Source organism: Leucoraja erinacea, chromosome 22 (assembly GCF_028641065.1).
Source record: "Leucoraja erinacea ecotype New England chromosome 22, Leri_hhj_1, whole genome shotgun sequence".
Taxonomy (NCBI): Eukaryota; Metazoa; Chordata; class Chondrichthyes; order Rajiformes; family Rajidae; genus Leucoraja; species Leucoraja erinaceus.
In genome coordinates, this window is record NC_073398.1 from 3829045 (window position 1) to 3845393 (window position 16349).

The window sequence follows — 16349 nt, forward strand, 5'->3', positions numbered from 1 at the left end:
TCATATTGTGTACATGTGTGGAGGTTATCAAAGCTGCTTTGTGTCCTGGGCCTCCTCCACTGTCAGAGTGAGGCCCAATGCAAATTTGAGGAACAGCACCTCACATTTTGCTTGGGCAGTTTACAACCCAACAGTATGAATATTGATTTCTCTAACTTCATGAAATCCTTGCTCTTGCTTTCTCTCCGTCCCTCCCCCACCTAGTTCTCAGACCAGTTCTACTGTCCTACTGATTAATATTACTGATAATATACCGTGTTATCACCTTCCCCTCAGCTAACAATGAACCATTCTACATTTCCTTATCACATCCGTTTTGATCTATTTTCCCAGCTTACCCTTCTATATGTCAAGACTCCCTCTTCCGTGACTACCAGTCTGAAGAAGAAACATCACCCATTCTTTCTCTCCAGAGATGCTGCCTGCCCCGCTGAGTTACTCCAGCATTTTGTGTCCATCTTCAGCCTTCAGAAAGGTGGTTCCATATTTCAATAAGCTATTTTCTAACTGAAGCCTCCAACTGGATATTGCAATGGAAGCGGATGAATGAAAGAGAGACACAAGAGGCAGCAGATGCTGGAATTTTGAGCAAAGCACAAAGTGCTGGAGGAACTTAGCAGGTCAGGCAGCATCTGTGGAGGGAATGGGCAGGCAGCATTTCGTGTCCCAACCTGAAACATCGTCTGTCCATTATTTCCACAGTTGTTACCTGAGCTGCAAAGTTCCTCCCGCACATTGTGTTTTGGATGAATGAAAAGTTGCAAAGAAATCATGTTCATGTCATAGGAGAATTAGGCCATTCGGCCCATCGAGTCTACTCCACCATTCAATCATGGTTGATCTAGCTTTCCCTCTCAAACCCATTCTCCTGCTTTCTACCCATAATCTTTGAAACTAATCAAGAAACCACTTTTTTGAACTTTTGTTATTATTCCAGATGACTGGATTGTCAAGCCAGGTGGCAGAATGTCTTTCTAGTCAGTTGGAGTGATATTTAATTGTGGTTGCCTGGCAAGGCAGCACAACTCCCTGTTTCACCCCTTGTGGGTGTGTTCATTCAGCATACACAACTTGTGTTAGTGAGGTCCTATGCATGGCCTCAGGTGGGCGAACAGATTGGCCAAGTGTTCTGTCCTATATAGATTCATGGAGTTAAACAGCACAGTAACAGATGGGTCATTAACGCTACTAATTGGCTGCCTTCGACATATTAACTGCTGCTTTCTATCCTGTTATAGGATTTCATTCACACTGCTCGGCACGGTGGCACAGCGATAGAGTTGCTGCCTTACAGCACCAAAGGCCTGAGCTCGATCCTGATTACGGGCGCTGTCTGTATGGAGATTGTACATTCTCCCCGTGACCTGCTTGGGTTTTCTCCAGTGCTCCGGTTTTCTCCGGTTTGTTAGTTAATTGGCTTTGTAACATTGTAAATTGTCCCTAGTGTGTGTAGGATAATATTAATGTGTGGGATCACATCCAATTAGTTATAGTATTATCTAATCTAAATGGGTAGCATGCAAAACAAACGTTTTCACTGTACCTTGGTACACGTAACAATAACAATCCTAAACCTACAACGCCATCCTTCCACCTTTACTCCCATGTAGATTTGCAGCCATTTCTCTCACAATCCTTCTGCTCTTTCTCCTTTCACCTAAATCCCTTCCCCTGGCTTCATATTTTGAGCCTCTTCTCCTCATCTCAGTCTTTTGTCTTCTTCCCATCTCTGGCATTTATCCACCCATCTGCCACTCAAAAATCCCTACTACAATCGGTCTGAAGAAATGTTGCCTATCCATGTTCTCCAACATCTGCAATTCCTCGTATCTAATTATGACTTTATGCACTGTAGAACAATCGCAGCAACAATGCATGGAAACTATCTAAAGCAGTTCTGACTCCTAATAACTTGTTTTAGAAGAGTGAAAATAACTGGGGTAGTTAGTAGCGCCGCTGCCTCAATTTCAGTGATGCAGGTTCGATCCTGTCCTCGGGTGCTGTCTGTGTGGAGTTTGCACCTTCATTCTGTGACTACATGGGCTTTCTCTGGCTGCTTCGGTTTTCTCCCCATGCCAAAGATTCAAAGGTTTATAGGTTATTGTAGGTCACCCCCAATGTGTTGGTAAGAGGTAGAATCTTAGGAGGTGGTATTGTGGGGAGAATAAAAATGGACACATGCCGAATGAATGGATGCTGGATGGTCAGCAGACTCTGGGTGCTAGAGCGTGTTCCCATGCGCTATTTTGCTGGAAGATAGAAACAGGAGCAGGATATTTGGAATCATGCATACAGCATGGAAACAGGCCCTTCGGCCCAACCTGCCCACACCAACCAACACACCCCAACTATACTAGTCCCACCTGCCTGCCTGTGGCCCATATCCCACTGAACCTGTCCTGTCCATGTACCTGTCTAAATGTTTCTTAAACATTGCAATTGTGCCTGCTTCAACTAGCTCCTCTGGCAGCTCGTTCCATGCACCCACCACCCTTTGTGTGAAGAAGTTACCCCTTAGATTCATATAAAATCTTTCTCCCTTCACCTTAAATAGAGTCCCAGCCTACTCAACCTCTCCCTATAGCTCAGACCCTCGAGTCTTGGTTACATCCTCGTAAATCTTCTGTATCCTTTCCAACAACATCTTTCCTATAACATGGTACCTAGAACTGAACACAATATTCTAAATATGTCCTCACCAACATCTTGTATAACTGCAACATGACCCCCCAACGTTCAGTTCTTTTTTGCCTTTTAAGCAATGTAGCCCAGCACCATCTTCCTATGCTAACCCTGTGTTGCTCAATTTACTTATCCAAAAATTATTATATACTAGACCAAGTGGGGCCCATTGGGAACATGTCACACGGGAAGCCTGATCCCCCAATGCAACCCATTCTCCAACGCAATATTGCACCACTAACACGTAGCCACCACGGGAGGTGTGGACCCCCAACTGAAGCTTTTCCCGAAAGTAAGGTTCCAGCACTCCCCTACCTCCCTCAGCAGTGGACTTTAAAAAAATCCAATTGCACTTCCCTGCCTGCCGCAGCAATTCCAAGTGCAATAGCAATTCGCCCTTCCCCTCCTGTTGAAGCACTTGTTGTGATATCCCATTGAGGTGAAAAGTTCAGAGTGTTCCTGTCTTGCAACTTTGTATTGTTGGAAGCTGGCAGGAAGGATTTTAACAGTAAACATCTTGTTAAAGTTGGCATTTTTTAAGTTTTAATCATCAATAACTTGTGAAATATAGCATCATCACTGGACGCTGCTGGAAAAAGGCTCTCTGTGAGAAGCTGTTTTGGGGTTTTTAAAAACTTTAATCACGAATAACGAGAAATATAGGATGAAATCTTAAAAGTGCACCTGAGTACGGCATGGAGGGGATAATGTGAGTAAGAATATTTTAAAATGTACACGCTATAGCATAGCGTTTTGAGGAAGAACACACACATACAAGATGAGACTATAATAGGTGTGCTAGACCAAGTGGAACCCGTTGGGTCCTGTCCCCTAAAGCGGGGGAGGGGGCGCAGCTTCACACACGAGGGATGGTCTCCCAACGCGGCATCGGCGTTCACCCCGGATACATCATCCGTTCCCCCAACGTAACCAGTTCCCCCAACGCAACCCGGGCCGAGCCCAATGAGCCATTAGGCCCCTGTCACGCTGGAGGCTTGGTGCCAATGCATCCCATTCCCCAATGCAATATTGCACCACTAACCCGTAACCCCCACGGGAGGCGTGGTCCTGTACTGAACCTGTTCCCGAATGTAAGATTCCAGCACTCCCCTGCCTCTCTCAACACTGGACTTTAAAAAAATTCCAATTGCACTTTTCCTGTCTGCCGCAGCAGTTCCAATTGCAATATCAATTGGCCCTCACCCTCTTGTTGAAGCACTTGCTGTGATATCCCATTGAGGTGAAAAGTTCAGTGTTCCTGTCTTGCAACTTTGTATCGAAATGTGTTGGAAACTGGAAGGAAGGATTTTAACAATAAAAATCTTGTTAAAGTTGGCATTTTAAAAGCTTTGAAATATAGCATAATCACTGGAAGCTGCTGGAGAAAGGCCCTCTGAGGGAAACTGCGGTTACCATTGGCAAGGTCCCATTGTGATGTCATTGTGTCACTTGCCAGCTTGAGAGCCCACTGTCATTGGTGCATTGTGAGTGGCATTGTGACATCACTGGAAGCTGCTTGAAAAAGGCCCTCTGTAAGAAGCTGCGGTTATCGTTGGCAATATTTACAAAAATTAGATCCATTGTAATTGGTGCATTGTGAGTGGCATTGTGACATCATCACTGGAAGCTGCTGGAAAAAGGCTCTTTGAGAAGCGTTTTTTGGCTTTAAAAAAGATTCGAATCGTGAATAATTTGAAAAATATAGGATGAAATCTTATGTGAAGCTGAGTAGGGTGTGGTCAGGAAATATGTCAGTTAGAATATGCAAAAATTTAAGCGCTAGCACATAGCGATTTGAGGAAGATACAAAACATACATACAACACACACACATACTGCTCTCCCCCTCCCTCTCTCCCGCTTCCATTCTCTCCCCCCTTCTCACCGCCCTCTCTCCTCCCCTCCCCAGCCCCTCCCTCTACAACTCTCTATCTCTCTCGCCCTATTTCCCTCCCCCCCCTCTCCCCCCCCTCTCTCTCCCCCTCTCCCTCTCCCTCTCCCTCTCCCTCTCCCTCTCTCCCCCCTACATTGGAGTATGACCCTCAATTATTCACTAATGTATTTGGACTTGAATCCTGAGAGAATATGTAACAGTTGATAATATAGTTGATAAGCAAGTTGTACTAATATCTAATGCTGTAAAATTATTAATTATTTTATGTTAAAGTAACTACATAAGGAATAGATATAGTTACACAACACTTTTTATGAGCGATTTCTTACAATTACAAGAGATTTTTTAAATCCTGGAAGGTGTCAACTTATTCAGCGCAGCAATGTAATTTATTTAATTTGTACATTGACATAAATCAAGTGACAGTGTGAATTAAAGACACCAAATGAAACTGAGATGTAAAAAGTAGAAAAGTCTTTATTTTAGTGCAAACAAAATGAACAATCTCAGCAAATGCAGTATTTGTTAAAACGAAGGACAACATAGAGATGGATGCTACAATGGCAAATGAACACTGCCCTTGTACTTTGTGTCACCATTGTACACATCCACTATGCCCCATGACAGTCAATTAGAAAGTATTTCCAGTAATGTTAATGCTCTGTTTGTGAGACATGTAAGTAGTGACATCGATTTACAAGGTAAGGCGAGAGAGAATGCTGGAGGTGACATGGATAGGACAGGTTTGGAGGGATATGGACCAAGCGCAGGCAAGTGGGACTAGTGTAGCTGGGACATTGTTATCTGGTGAGGGGAAGTTGGGCCGAAGGGCCTATTTCCACACTATCACTCTATCACTCTATGACAAGATAGACCACCTGCTTTGTAAACATTGTCGGTATCATTTATTTTACATAATGAACATTTGTGCAAAACGCATATATAATTCTCAGACACAACAGACTTGTTTCGAAAGAGTAAAGAGATTGCAGATGCAATAATCCAGAACAAAAACAGAATGCTGGAAGAAGTTGACCAGCTGAGCTCGCCAAGACTAAATTAAAACCTGCCCATTGATTTTAGTGTGCCAAACGTTAACTTTGTTTTTCTTTCCCACAGCTGCTGCCTCACCTAATGAATATACCCCAGGATTTTCTGTTTACATTTGGGATTTAAAGTTTATTTGAGGCTTCAACTGTTGTGAAATAATTACCTTGACTTCTCAGGTTGAATAGGCCTAAACATAACAGACAAAAATAGCAAAATGCACAAAACTTCAAGGGGTAAACACAAAATGCTGGAGTAACTCAGCAGGTCAGGCAGCATCGCTAGAGAAAAATAGGTAACTTTTTGGGTTGGAGCCCTTCTTCAGACTGTAAGGAGAGGTGCAATATATCATCCACCAACATTATCTTCACCTCCAATGGGATCCCACTAGAAGTCACATCTTTCCATCTCCACCCCTTTCCGCTGAGATCATTCCCTCAGTAGTTCCCTGGTTCACTGGTATTCCTTTTCTTCAGAGATGTTGCCTGACCCACTGAGTTACTCCAGCACTCTATGCATATCTTTGGTATAAACCAGCATTTGTAGATCCATGGTTCTAAAGCTTCATTCAAAGGATGGCAGGTCCATCAGCTGGTGGCTCAGCGTTGGGGGTGCTGTGCCACCGTTGACCAGCCTGGGCTGACTGGCGTTGTGGGCGTGGAATGGGGAGCGCACACGGGCCACAGGCCGCCGCCGGGAGCGCGCTCACTCCCACGAGCAGGTCGACTTCTGGTCGTAGTATTTACGGATCTGCACGATGGCGTCCCTCATGTCGGTTAGGTCCTCGCCCTCCGGTCCACTCTCCAGCTGCAACATAGGCCGGTCAGTGAGGAGAGCCAGCATGTTCAAACCCTCGACTGGCAGAAAGACTCACCACCCAACAGAACCCCTCCCAGCCCGGAGAGAAACCTAACCTCCCTCCTCAACCCGGGATCAACCCTGGGAGCTCAGAGGGAAGATACCAGCATGGATAGCAGGTTGGCTGGATGGCAGAAGGCAAAGAATGGTAATAAAGGGGGCTTTTCTAGTTGGCTGCCAGTGACTAGTGGAGTTCTGCAGGGCTCAGTGTTGGGGCCGCTGCTCTTCACGTTGTATATTAATGATTTGGACAAGGGATTTGGTTGACACATAGACCACATGCACAGACCACTTAGCAACATTACACATCATCATTGAGCAGTCTATTGAATGGAACACGTCCCTGTACATCAACTTCATCGACTTTGAGAAAGCGTTTGACAGCTTAGACAGGATGACACTATGGTGCCTAATGGACCACTATGGAATTCCCACCAAGACAATAAACTTAATCAAGAACTCGCATGATGGAACCCCATGCAGGCCCGCTCTCTCAGAGCTTTAGTGTCAGGAGGCATCAAGCAGGGGTAACATGCTCAGGAAGATCTGGATCTCAAAACACCTCAATCAACACCAAAATACAAATCATTAACTCAAATGTGAAACAGGGGATGCTATATGGATCAGAGACATGGGAAACAACAAAACACACTACAAACAGGCTGCAAACATTCATTAACACCTGCCTTAGGAGAATACGTAAAACATCTGGTGGAGATAGAATTGGAGGGGCAAGAGGTGGAGGTGTTGCATTGCCAGTCAGGGAAGATATTACAGCAGTGCTTTGGCAGGATAGATTGGAGGGCTCATCTAGGGAGGCTATTTGGGTGGAATTGAGAAGTGGGAAAGGTGTAGCAACACTTATAGGGGTGTATTATAGACCGCCAAACGGGGAACGAGAATTGGAAGAGCAAATATGTAAGGAGATAGCAGAGATTAGTAGTAAGCACAAGGTAGTGATTGTGGGAGATTTCAACTTCACACATAGACTGGGAAACACATTCTGTAAATGGGCTGGATGGGTTGGAGTTTGTAAAATGTGTGCAGGATAGTTTTTTTGCAGCAATACATAGAGGTACCTACTAGAGGAGGGGCAGTGCTGGACCTCCTGTTAGGAAATGAGACTGGACAGGTGGCGGAGGTATGCGTTGGGGAGCACTTCGGGTCCAGTGATCACAATACCATTAGTTTCAATATAACTATGGAGAGGGTCAGAACTGGACCTAGGGTTGAGATTTTTGATTGGAGAAAGGCTAACTTTGATGCGATGCGAGATGATTTAAAAGGAGTGAACTGGGACATTTTGTTTTATGGGAAAGATGTAGAAGAGAAATGGAGGACATTTAAAGGGGAAATTTTAAGAGTACAGAATCTTTATGTTCCTGTTCGGTTGAAAGGAAACAGTAAAAATTGGAAAGAGCCCTGGTTTTCAAGGGAAATTGGACATCTTGTTCGGAAAAAAAAGGGAGATCTACAATAATTATAGGCAGCATGAAGTAAATGAGGTGCTTGAGGAGTATAAGGAATGTAAAAAGAATCTTAAGAAAGAAATTAGAAAAGCTAAAAGAAGATATGAGGTTGCTTTGGCAAGTAAGGTGAAAGTCAATCCAAAGGGTTTCTACAGCTATATTAATAGCAAAAGGATAAGGAGGGATAAAATTGGTCCATTGGAGAGACAGAGTGGACAGCTATCTGCAGAGCCAAAAGAGATGGGGGAGATATTGAACAATTTTTTTTCTTCGGTATTCACCAAGGAGAAGGATATTGAATTATGTGAGGTAAGGGAAACTAGTAGAGTAGCTATGGATACTATGAGGTTCAAAGTAAAAGAAGTACTGACACTTTTGAAAAATATAAAAGTGGATAAGTCTCCAGGTCCTGATAGGATATTCCCTAGGACATTGAGGGAAGTTAGTGTAGAAATAGCCGGGGCTATGACAGAAATATTTCAAATGTCATTAGACACGGGAATAGTCCCCGAGGATTGGCGTACTGCACATGTTGTTCCATTGTTTAAAAAGGGTTCTAAGAGTAAACCTAGCAATTATAGACCTGTTAGTTTGACTTCAGTGGTGGGCAAATTAATGGAAAAGATACTTAGAGACAGTATATATAAGCATCTAGATAAACAGGGTCTGATTAGGAACAGTCAACATGGATTTGTGCCTGGAAGGTCATGTTTGACGAATCTTCTTGAATTTTTTGAAGAGGTTACTCGGGAAATTGATGAGGGTAAAGCAGTGGATGTTGTCTATATGGACTTTAGTAAGGCATTTGACAAGGTTCCTCATGGAAGGTTGGTTAAGAAGGTTCAACTGTTGGGTATAAATGCAGGAATAGCAAGATGGATTCAACAGTGGCTGAATGGGAGAAGCCAGAGGGTAATGGTGGATGGCTGTTTATCGGGTTGGAGGCAGGTGACTAGTGGGGTGCCTCAGGGATCTGTGTTGGGTCCTTTGTTGTTTGTCATGTACATCAATGATCTGGATGAAGGTGTGGTAAATTGGATTAGTAAGTATGCAGATGATACCAAGATAGGGGGTGTTGTGGATAATGAAGAGGATTTCCAAAGTCTACAGAGTGATTTAGGCCATTTGGAAAAATGGGCTGAAAGATGGCAGATGGAGTTTAATGCTGATAAATGTGAGGTGCTACACCTTGGCAGGACAAATCAAAATAGGACGTACATGGTAAATGGTAGGGAATTGAAGAATACAGTTGAACAGAGGGATCTGGGTATAACCGTGCATAGTTCCTTGAAGGTGGAATCTCATATAGATAGGGTGGTAAAGAAAGCTTTTGGTATGCTAGCATTTATAAATCAGAGCATTGAGTATAGAAGCTGGGATGTAATGTTAAAATTGTACAAGGCATTGGTGAGACCAAATCTGGAGTATGGTGTACAATTTTGGTCGCCCAATTATAGGAAGGATGTCAACAAAATAGAGAGAGTACAGAGGAGATTTACTAGAATGTTGCCTGGGTTTCAACAACTAAGTTACAGAGATAGGTTGAATAAGTTAGGTCTTTATTCTCTGGAGCGCAGAAGGTTAAGGGGGGACCTGATAGAGGTCTTTAAAATGATGAGAGGGATAGACAGAGTTGATGTGGACAAGCTTTTCCCTTTGAGAATAGGGAAGATTCAAACAAGAGGACATGACTTCAGAATTAAGGGACAGAAGTTTAGGGGTAATATGAGGGGGAACTTCTTTACGCAGAGAGTGGTGGCGGTGTGGAATGAGCTCCCAGTGGAAGTGGTGGAGGCAGGTTCATTGGTATCATTTAAAAATAAATTGGATAGGCATATGGATGAGAAGGGAATGGAGGGTTATGGTACGAGTGCAGGCAGCTGGGACTAAGGGGAAAAAAATTTGTTCGGCATGGACTTGTAGGGCCGAGATGGCCTGTTTCCGTGCTGTAATTGTTATATGGTTATATGTTTAGAGACAAAGTAAGCAACGTGAACCTGTGGAAAAGAACAAGCCAGGAGCCCATTTGACTTACAAATTCGAAAGACAAAATGGAGTTGGATTGGACACACCCTCAGGAAACCTGCCACAAACATCACCCGGCAAGCCCTGAAATTAACCCCCCAAGGAAAATGGAAAAGAGGTCGCCCCAGGAACAGCTGGAGAACAGGTGTCCAGACAGAAATGTCTGAGAGTGGGCTCATCTTGAAAGAACTGCCAACAGCCAAGTGAGGACATTTGTCAATCGCCTATGCTCCCTAGAGGAGTAAAGGGCCTAAGAAGAGAAGAAGATTTGGTTGAGCAAAAACCTTTTTGCCCCGAGAGTTTTGAATCTGTGGAATTCTCTGCCATGGAAGGCAGTGGAGGCCAATTCACTGGATGTATTCAAGAGAGAGTTAGATATCGCTCTTAGGGCTAACGGAATCATAGGATATGGGGAGAATGCAGAAACGGGGTACTGATTTTGGATGATTAGTCATGATCAAATTGGTGCTGACTTGAAGGGCCGAATGACCTACCCCTGCACCTATTTTCTATGTTTCTATGAGAGGATTGAAGACTTTGTAGCCAAGTTTGCAGATGATAGGTGGAAGGGCAGGTAGTATAGAGAAAGCAGGGACTCTGCTGAAGGACTTGGACAGGTTGGGAGAGTGGGCCGAGATGTGGCAGATGGAATATAGTGTGGCAAAGTGTGGAGTCATGCATTTTGGTCGTAGGAATTAAGGTACTGACTATTTTCTCAATGGGGAGATAATTCAGAAATCGGAGGTGCAAAGATACTTGCGAGTGCTGGTGCAGGATTCCCAAAAAATTAATTTGAAAGTCGAATCGGTAGCAACGAAGGCAAATGCAATGCTAACTTTTATATCAAGAGGACTAGAATAAAGAAACAGGGATGTAATGCTGATGCTCTATAAGGCACTGATCAGACTGCATTTGGAATATTGTGAGCAGTTTTGGACCCAAATCTGAGGAAGGGTGTGCTGGTGCTGGAGAGGGTACAGAGGAGGTTTACAAGAATGGTCCCAGGGATGAGTAGGTTAACATGCGATGAGCATTTGAAGGCACTGGGCCTGTACTCGCTGGAGTTGGGAAGGATGAGGGGACACCTCACTGAAACTTACTGAATAGTGAAAGGCCTGGGTAGAGTGGATGTGGAGAGAATATTTCCATTAGTGGGAGAGTCTTGGACCAGAGGCCAGAGCCTCTGAATAAAAGGACATATCTTTCGAAAGCAGATGAGGAGGAATTTCTTTAGTCAGAGGGTGGTGAATCTGTGGAATTCATTGCCACAGACAGCTGTGGAGGTCTTCAATGGATATGTTTAACGTGGATATTGACAGATTCTTGGTTAGTAAGAGTGTCAGGGGTTACGGGGCGAAGCCAGGAGAATGGGGGTGAGAGGGAACGATAGATCAGCCATGATTGAATGGCGGAGTAGACTTGATGGGCTGAATGGCTTAATTATGCTCCTAGAACCTATGAACTAATGAAACCCTCCCCACCCTGAGATCAACTCCCTCCCCACTCTGAGAGAAACCAACCCCCCCGCCCAGCCCACGGAACAACCACACAGAGAACCACTTCCCTACCCACCCGTGACCAGCCCACTCCCCACCCTGAGATAAACCACTCCCCACCCTGCTAGAACCACCAACTACCCTTCTGAGAACCCATCCTCCCTAGCCTCAGTTAAATCCTAACTCTGCTTAACTCCCTCCCAGCCTCACCCCGTGAATCCCACCCTGAGATAAACTCTCTCCTCGCTGAGATAAAACCCTCTCCCACCCCCCCCCCCCCCCCCCCCCCCCCACCCCCCCCCCACCAAAGGACATCTGCCGTCATAGAATCATAGAGACATACAGCATGAAAACAGGCCGTTCGGTTCAACGTGCCCACAACGACCAACATCCCATCCACACTAATCCCACCTGCCTGCCTTTGGCCCATATCCCTCTAAACCTGTCCTGTCCATGTACCTATCTAAATGTTTTTTAAGTTTTGCGACAGTCCCTATCTCAACTACCTCCTCTGGCAGCTCATTCCATACACCTACTCCCTTTGCATGAAAAAATTACCCCTCAGGTTCCTATTAAATCTTGCCCTCCTTTCTCTCTTGACAGAAACCCTCCTCTGCACTATGAGAGAAATCTACCCGGGCGGAAGCCCCCTCACGCAACTCTCACAGTAGTCCACACCCCACCTGAGAACCCATCAGAGAGATACCCTTATCCCCAACATGGAAAAGCACACTACCACTCTTAACCTTCGCTGAGAAGCCTCTCAGCTCTGATAGTAGGATTTTCACCCCACCATTGCTCCCTGGATGTTGGTTACGACATTGACCAGGAAGGCAGAGTTGGACCTTCACCTTGGCCATAGACCCACCGAGCCCGAGACCCCAGGCACGCTCCTGAGATGTGGTCATTTAAATTGTGACCCCGTACCCTTAACACTCTTCTCCTCCTCATTCTTTCTCCACATTTCCCACTCCCACTGGGTCTGTGGGGGGGCAGCACCAATGCTACAGTGAGCAGCGTTAAAGCTGTTAACAATGGTGAGACCAACACGGCAATCATCTATTGCCATGGATTCAAAGCCCCTTACCTGAACAGAATATTTTTGGATGTATTTCCCAAGTTCAATCATGGCATCCTTTTCTTTAAATTCATTCTGATGTTTCTGCAAGGAAATAATCATACTGTTTAGAATGTTACCCTCTGGCATTTAAATGAATTGGCCAGGAAATTTTTGACTTAAAACTCAGTACCTGGGATTCCTCGGTGAGAAAATTCTCCAACTCCTCTTCGCTCACTGAGCCTAGGTCCGCAATATATCTGTAATAACCTTTCACTTCCTCCTTGTAATGAGGAACGTCTCTGGCATAAAGCACTTTATTCGTTGGAGAGTGCTGAAAAGAAGGAAAATTAGAGCATAATGCTGGTGGACAAATACGTGGCTCATTAGTGATAGGAGCAGAATTAGACCATATAACCATATAACAATTACAGCACGGAAACAGGCCATCTCGGCCCTGCAAGTCCGTGCCGAACAACTTTTTCCCCTTAGTCCCACCTGCCTGCACTCATACCATAACCCTCCATTCCCTTCTCATCCATATGCCTATCCAATTTATTTTTAAATGATACCAACGAACCTGCCTAAACCACTTCCACTGGAAGCTCATTCCACACCGCTACCACTCTCTGAATAAAGAAGTTCCCCCTCATGTTACCCCTAAACTTCTGTCCCTTAATTCTGAAGTCATGTCCTCTTTGAATCTTCCCTATTCTCAAAGGGAAAAGCTGGTCCACATCAACTCTGTCTATCCCTCTCATCATTTTAATGACCTCTATCAAGTCCCCCCTTAACCTTCTGCGCTCCAGAGAATAAAGACCTAACATTCAACCTTTCTCTGTAACTTAGTTGTTGAAACCCAGGCACCATTCTAGTAAATCTCCTCTGTACTCTCTCTATTTTGTTGACATTGTCAATCAAGTCTACTCCGCCATCCAATCATGGGTATCTTTTCCTCTTAAGCCCATTTTCCTGCCTTCTCCCCTTAACCCCTGGCACCAGTACTTATCAAGAATCTGTCAATCTCTGCCTTAAAAATACCCATTGACTTCTGTGGTAATTAATTCCACAGATTCACCACACTCTGATTAAATCAATTCCTTCCCGATTTGGTGACAAAGCAAAAAAACCTCAGATGATGGAAATATTCAGTAAATTAATGGCATTAGATTGCATTTCTGGAGAGAATTCACCTTGTTCATGATGGCCATTGAAGTTATTGGATTGTTCATAAGTGAAAGGAGCAGAATTGTGCCATTCAGCCCATCAAGTCTATGACGTCATTCAATCATGGCTTATCTATCTCTCCCATCTAACCCCATTCTATTGTCTTCTCCCCTGCACCTGGGCTGATCAAGAATTGTACCTATCCCTGCTTTAAAAATATCCACAGCCTCACCACCAAGTTCCCAGACAGGACAGCTGTTATTTAAAATAGTGCCCCATGGATCTTTTATGGAGGTCCAACAGCATATGGATCTTGGTGTAACATCTCACATGAAAGATGGCATCTTCAGCAGTCCCTCAGTACCATACTGGAGGGTCAGCCTAGACAATCTGCTTGGGTTTCCAGAAATGGGAACACGCAATCATTCTACTCAAGCATCAAGGTGCTTTCACTAAACTAGTCCTGAGAGAGTAATATATCCTGCCATTTAAACATTCCACCAAAGGACCAGACCAGCCACAGTCTGATAGTGGAATTGCCCTAAATGAATAGCTCTCCCATTTCAAACTTGCTGGTTCATTGGTAAATGCATTTAATATGATTTCACATGACCGTAGACCTTTCTGATCTTATTTTTACATTTCTAATTTGTTTGTGATCAGTTATCAAAAACAAGCAATGATAGGAACACAAACTAACATTGTTTCCAATATATGGATGGCACGGTGGCGCAGCGGTAGACTTGCTGCCTGACTGCGCTAGGGGCCCGGGTTCGATCCTGACCACGGGTGCTGTTTGTACGGAGTTTGTACGTTCTCTCTGTGATCTGCGTGGGTTATCTCCGAGTGCTTCGGTTACCTCTCACACTCCAAAGACGTACAGGTTTGTAGGCTCATTGGTTTGGTAAAATTGTAAATTGTCCCTGGTACATGTAGGATAGTGTTAGTGTGTGGGGATCGCTGGTCGGCATGGATTCAATGGGCTGAAAAGCCTGGTTTCACACGGGATCTCTAAACAAGACTAAATATGACAAAATCATTTATTCTGATTTTAATTCTCCTTGCTCTGTAATGGGATGGGGAGCAATTAAAATTCAGCGGAGGACACCACAGCTTTGCTTGGCCAGGCCGACCCTGCAATGCCGCCTGGACAACAGACCTTCATGGTCAGATCAAGATCCCTGCATTTACAACAACCAGGACTTGAAAATGGCACTAAAGTGTCTCAGTGTACTACTGCTATACACGTACTGTATCTGAAATGCTTATCTAAGATGTATCCAAGTACTTATGTATAGTGATGCTTGTACACAAAATATACACAAAAATTAATTTTGCTGTACCACGGTACAGGTGACAAATAAAGCACCATCAAAATAAAGGACCATCAATCAGTCATTTACAACTCTGATCCCACTGAACTTCAATGTTAATAAGTTCTTCTGAAGAGAAGTACTTAACACACACAGGGAGAGAAGTCGGCTGATTGGGGAGGCTTGAGACCAGTGCATTGAAGATAGACACAAAATGCTGGAGTAACTCAACGGGACCAGCAGGATCTCTGGAGAGAAGGAATTGGTGACGTTTTGAGTGAAGACCCTTATTCAGACTGATGTCAGGGGAGTGGGAGATATATAGATAAGGAAGTTCATAGAAAATGAAGTGTAAGGTGTGAAAACACAACAAAGGGAATGGAGAACATGTAATTAGTCTTTACTAACACTAACAGTTCATTGTTCACTGACTCTGACAGTGGAGGTAGGCGGCGCGACTCTCGTCAGCAGCGGCCTCTGCAGCCCGTCTGCGTATTTATTATTTTTTGTCTATGTTTTTATGTAGTTTTTTTTTATTTATTTTTTGTTGGGGTGTGTGTGTGGGGGGGTGGGGGTGGGGTGGGAGGGAGGGTGTAACTTTTAAATCTCTCCCTGCACGGGAGACCCGACCTTTTCTTTGTCGGGTCTCCGTTGTCGTTGGGGCTGCAACGTGGAGCGGCCTCCAACAGGAAGACCGGGGGCTCTGGTGCCGACTACTCACCTCACCGTCACGGAGCTGGCCGAGTCCAGAGCGGGTGGAGCGGTGGTGGAGTGCTGCTGCTGCTGCGGCCCGACCTCCGGAGATTCGGAGGCTGCAACTGCGGGTCTGGCGGACGACCGCTTTTCAGGGCTCCTGCAACGGCGACTTCTCCCGCCCGAGTTGCGGGGTTGTCCGAGCTCCTGGAACGGGGCCTTACAGCACCGCCCCGCGCGGCTTGGAATGGCCGCGGGACTCTTCGAGCGCACGCCGGGGGATCTAACATCAAGAACCCGGTGTGCGACCTTGCATCACCCGGTGTGGCTTTAATGGCCGCGGGACAATCGCCATCGCCAGCCGGGGGCTTGACTTTGACTCTGACATCGGGGGGGGGGGGGGGGGGGGGGGGGGGGGGGGGGGGGGAGTGCAGTGGAGAGATAAGTTTTTTTTTGGCCTTCCATCACAGCAATGTGATGGATGTTTATGTAAATTATGTTGTGTCTTGGGTCTATTTGTTTGTAATGTATGGCTGCAGAAACGTCATTTCGTTTGGACCTCAAGGGGTCCAAATGGCAAATAAATTGAATCTTGTATCTTGAACCTTGTTATGCCCCTGTCCCACTTAGGAAACCTGAACGGAAACCT

General features: G+C 45.1%; 1 protein-coding gene across 1 annotated transcript in view; it reads right to left on the reverse strand.

Moving 5' to 3' along the window:
- Positions 1-5034: 5034 nt before the first annotated feature.
- The window catches only part of plxnc1 (plexin C1), an 87309-nt gene continuing 75994 nt past the window's right edge, over positions 5035-16349 (reverse strand). The window contains exons 28-30 of the mRNA XM_055652797.1: positions 12721-12861; positions 12558-12632; positions 5035-6429 (exon numbers count right to left, since the gene is read on the reverse strand). Of these exons, the coding sequence (XP_055508772.1) occupies positions 6328-6429; positions 12558-12632; positions 12721-12861 (318 nt within the window). The 3' untranslated portion in view covers positions 5035-6327. The remainder of the gene's footprint in view (positions 6430-12557; positions 12633-12720; positions 12862-16349) is intronic.